This window comes from Natrix helvetica (assembly GCF_964273705.1).
Source record: "Natrix helvetica genome assembly, chromosome: Z".
Lineage (NCBI taxonomy): Eukaryota > Metazoa > Chordata > Lepidosauria > Squamata > Natricidae > Natrix > Natrix helvetica.
The window spans coordinates 31,638,437-31,642,052 of NC_138554.1; the positions used below are offsets into that span (position 1 = coordinate 31,638,437).

The window sequence follows — 3,616 nt, forward strand, 5'->3', positions numbered from 1 at the left end:
TCTTCCACAGTTGAAAATGGATTTGAATAGGTTTTTTTAGGTTACCTTTTTGATCAGGTCAGGAGGTGAAGGTACTGGAAGGAGGAATATATATATTGTCTATAGACTAATTCTCTGTTCATTTCGTCCATGCTTTATGATTATTTTTGTTTTCTGTTCCCACCACATATCAAATTGTCACTTAATTAAAATGTATCTAACTTCATCTCTCCTGCTTTCTTGCAGTTATGCCCTGCAGGTTTCTCCTAAATGACATATGGAGAATCAAACCACAGTATCTTACTTTTTCCTCCTGGAATTCTCAAAAAAACGGCATCTGCAGCTTTTGCATTTCTTCTTATTCTTTGTGTTATATCTGGCAACTGAAACAGCAAATCTTCTCATTATCTCTGCAGTAGCTTTTGACCATCGACTGCACAGCCCCATGTACTTCTTTCTCATGAATTTGGCTTTGCAAGACCTGGGCATTGTTTCAGTCATTGTCCCCAAATCCATGATCAATTCTCTCATGGATATCAGACACATCTCTTACTTTGGTTGTGTTGCTCAAGTTTTTCTCTTTCTTTCCTTTGAAGCTTCTGATTTATCCCTTCTGACTGCCATGGCATATGATCGGTATGTTGCCATTTGCCATCCATTGCACTATGAGACAGTGATGAATTGGAAAACCTGCATTGAAATAATAATTGTAGTGTGGTTTGCTGGACTTCTGTATGGAATGTTGCATACCATTGGCACCTTTTCCATCCTTTTTTGTTCTAATATAGTCAATCAATTCTTCTGTGAAAGTCCACAATTGCTAAAAATATCCTGCTCTGGTTTAAATCTACTTGAGGTTGGAATTGTTATAGCCAGTATCATTGCTTCACTAGGGTGTTTTACTTTTATTATTGTATCTTATGCAGTGATCTTCAAGGCAGTGTTAAGAATCCCTTCTGATCAAGGTAGACAAAAAGCCTTATCCACATGTATTCCTCACCTTACAGTTGCGTCTATGTTATTATTAAGTGGATGTTTTGCCTATGGGAGGCCTCCCTCTAACACACAATCTTACTTAGATTTTGGGTTGACTGCTCTATATTCCCTCCTTCCACCCTTGCTCAATCCAATCATCTATAGCATGCGAAATAAAAATATCAAACGTGCCCTTTCTCAACTGTGGAGATTCTGACAAATTATTTTAATATGATTTATGTTTTGTTCACAGTTCTGCGTTTTCTGGTTTTTTATTTCTATGAATACAGAATTAGGGTAGAAAGTGACTCTTGATATGAAGGCAAATCCAAAATCTCAAAACAGAAGAACCATAGAACTCTATAGGTAGCTTAGTAAATGACCTGCATTCTAAATTACTTTCAATGCACTCTGCAGATGATAAATATGGATGTTTGCCAGCTCTGGCATTTCACAGGTTGATAATTCCTGATGTTTAGTGAAGTGAGGCTTAGGGTATAATGTGAAAGAGGGAAGTATCTTAAATCCAGAGCAGCTTTAAATGCTGTGGGTTAGTTTTCTCTTTCCTTTCCTGTATAAAATACCTTCCCTATAACGCTGTACCGTAATATGGCTAGTTAAAGCTTTGACTTTTCTAAAAGTACATGTGCCTCGATTGCATTTCCCTCCTTAATTAATCATTTATTCCCTAAATTTGATATTTTTCACCAATTGACTGCCTGAACAATTCTCTTTTCTGTGTAACGTTTTTTGGAAGGGTTTGCTATTGCTTCCTTTAAGGACTGAGTTGGGGGACTAACTCAAAGGCATCCAGCTAGGTACATTCCAATGTCAGAATTGTAGTCCTGCTTTGTAGTTCCCCACTGCCTTAACTTCTGTATCAAACAGATTTTCACAATCTTTAGCTTAGACTATTTTTTTATTTCCCTGAGAAAAGCTTCGGCAAAACCAGACACCTGGTAGGGTGAAAAGTTTGTATGAAGTGATGAAGATAAAAATAATAATGATAAAAATAAGATTGTAGAACTCTTACAATTTGATACAATATAGAAGAGATAAGACATGTTCTCTGCTCTAATACACAAAGGAAGGTATACAGATCTATATTAAGAATGATATCTTATTTAAATGTCCTTGAGAGGATTGCCTATGCCCAGAAATGGAAAAACAAACTAACTCCAAGTGAAGATGAAATAATAAGAAAGGTTATGGACAGTGCTGATATGGACAAACTAACTAAAGAAATTCAGGGAAAAGAAGAATCCGAATTCTACCAGATATGGGATAAATGGTACAGGTGGATGGAGGAAAGAAACAAGAATCAATGAACGAATGTAACAAAACTTAAAAATAATAGTTATGGGTAAAATAAGAAAGTTAAGAATGGTGAAACCAAATTAAAACATAATTGAATGGGAAAAAATTTTTTCTCTAGATTTATTATAATATAAATATAAATGATTCTAGACAAAAGCACGTCTAAACAAATATAGTTAAATGAGAATGATGGTATATTGATGGTATAAAGATTTTTGATTTAAAATGTACAATTCAATATGAAGGAAATATAAAGTATGATTGTAGTAACGCACGAAATTTAATTGTAACCAATCGACATGCTTTCTGGAAGATGTAATGAAGAATGTTTTTTTGTGTGTTTTTTGTTTAATTAAAACAATAATAAAAAAATGTCCTTGAGAAATAGTGAATTCTATCCATGCTACAGAGAGTTGCAGAAAACCAAATATACCCATTCAATAAAAAGAAAGTCTATGAAAGATTATCCCTTTCGTGTATAAATGGGATTTATAAATTTTAGTGTACATGTAACAGGAGTGGTTCTTGCATCATAAAAGTGCTATACTGATGTTGCCAATGTGATCACTCTTACCTATAGACACTGCTGTTTTTCTTTCTACCTGCTTAGCTGTCAGGACCAATGACCAGACACAGACATTAAGAGCTTATTCAGATGTTTTATTGATTAAGCCTCTATAAAAGAATGTTCTCGGACTGATGGTTGGCACCTCGGTGAAACTTGATAAGGTCCAACAGGATTGGATTGGGATTCCTGACTAATTCCCCCTTTGACTTCTCCCTTCTTCCCCTGGTTCAGCCAGTTTTGCCTCCTACATTAGCAGAGCTTATATATATATTCTGTACTTCCCAATATATTCCCTTCCCTGCCTGCTCTTGAGGAGGCCAAGGCTTCTCCGCTCGCAATGTCTTCAGCCTGAGAGCATCACTGGTAGCTGCTTCCTGCAGCTCAGGAGGTCACCGTATGCGCTCTCTCTGCTGTTCCTTCTTGGACTGAAAATGCTTTCCTTCATGCAAGTGGACATCCCAAGTTTGCTCCACATGCGGCCACTCTGCTTCTGCATAGGCAGAGCCCCCACCCCCTTTCAGGAAAATCCAAAGAATGGAGAGGGATGCTGCTTCTCAGCCTGAAAATTCTTTCCTCCAAAATCCTCATGTTTACGGCCAAGCAACATCAATGGGAAGAGCGTGAGAGTGGAGCTGCTCTTTTTTCCCCTGGGGCAGAAGGAGAGACCTCTGCTCTTGTTCCTTCCTCGGCTGTTGGAAGAAGCCCGTATGCACTTACTTCTCTTTGCCATTCCTAGATGAAGCTCAGCCTTTCCTCCCTCTCTAACACATGGATTTC

General features: G+C 37.3%; 1 protein-coding gene across 1 annotated transcript; it reads left to right on the top strand.

Annotated features, from left to right (window-relative positions):
* Positions 1 to 256: 256 nt before the first annotated feature.
* LOC309382077 (olfactory receptor 14A16-like) lies at positions 257 to 1,171 on the top strand (the record flags this gene model as incomplete). Its single annotated transcript, XM_081933543.1, has 1 exon — positions 257 to 1,171. One exon carries the CDS (start codon positions 257 to 259, stop codon positions 1,169 to 1,171), a length of 915 nt encoding a protein of 304 aa, XP_081789669.1.
* Between the last annotated feature and the right edge of the window lie 2,445 nt (positions 1,172 to 3,616).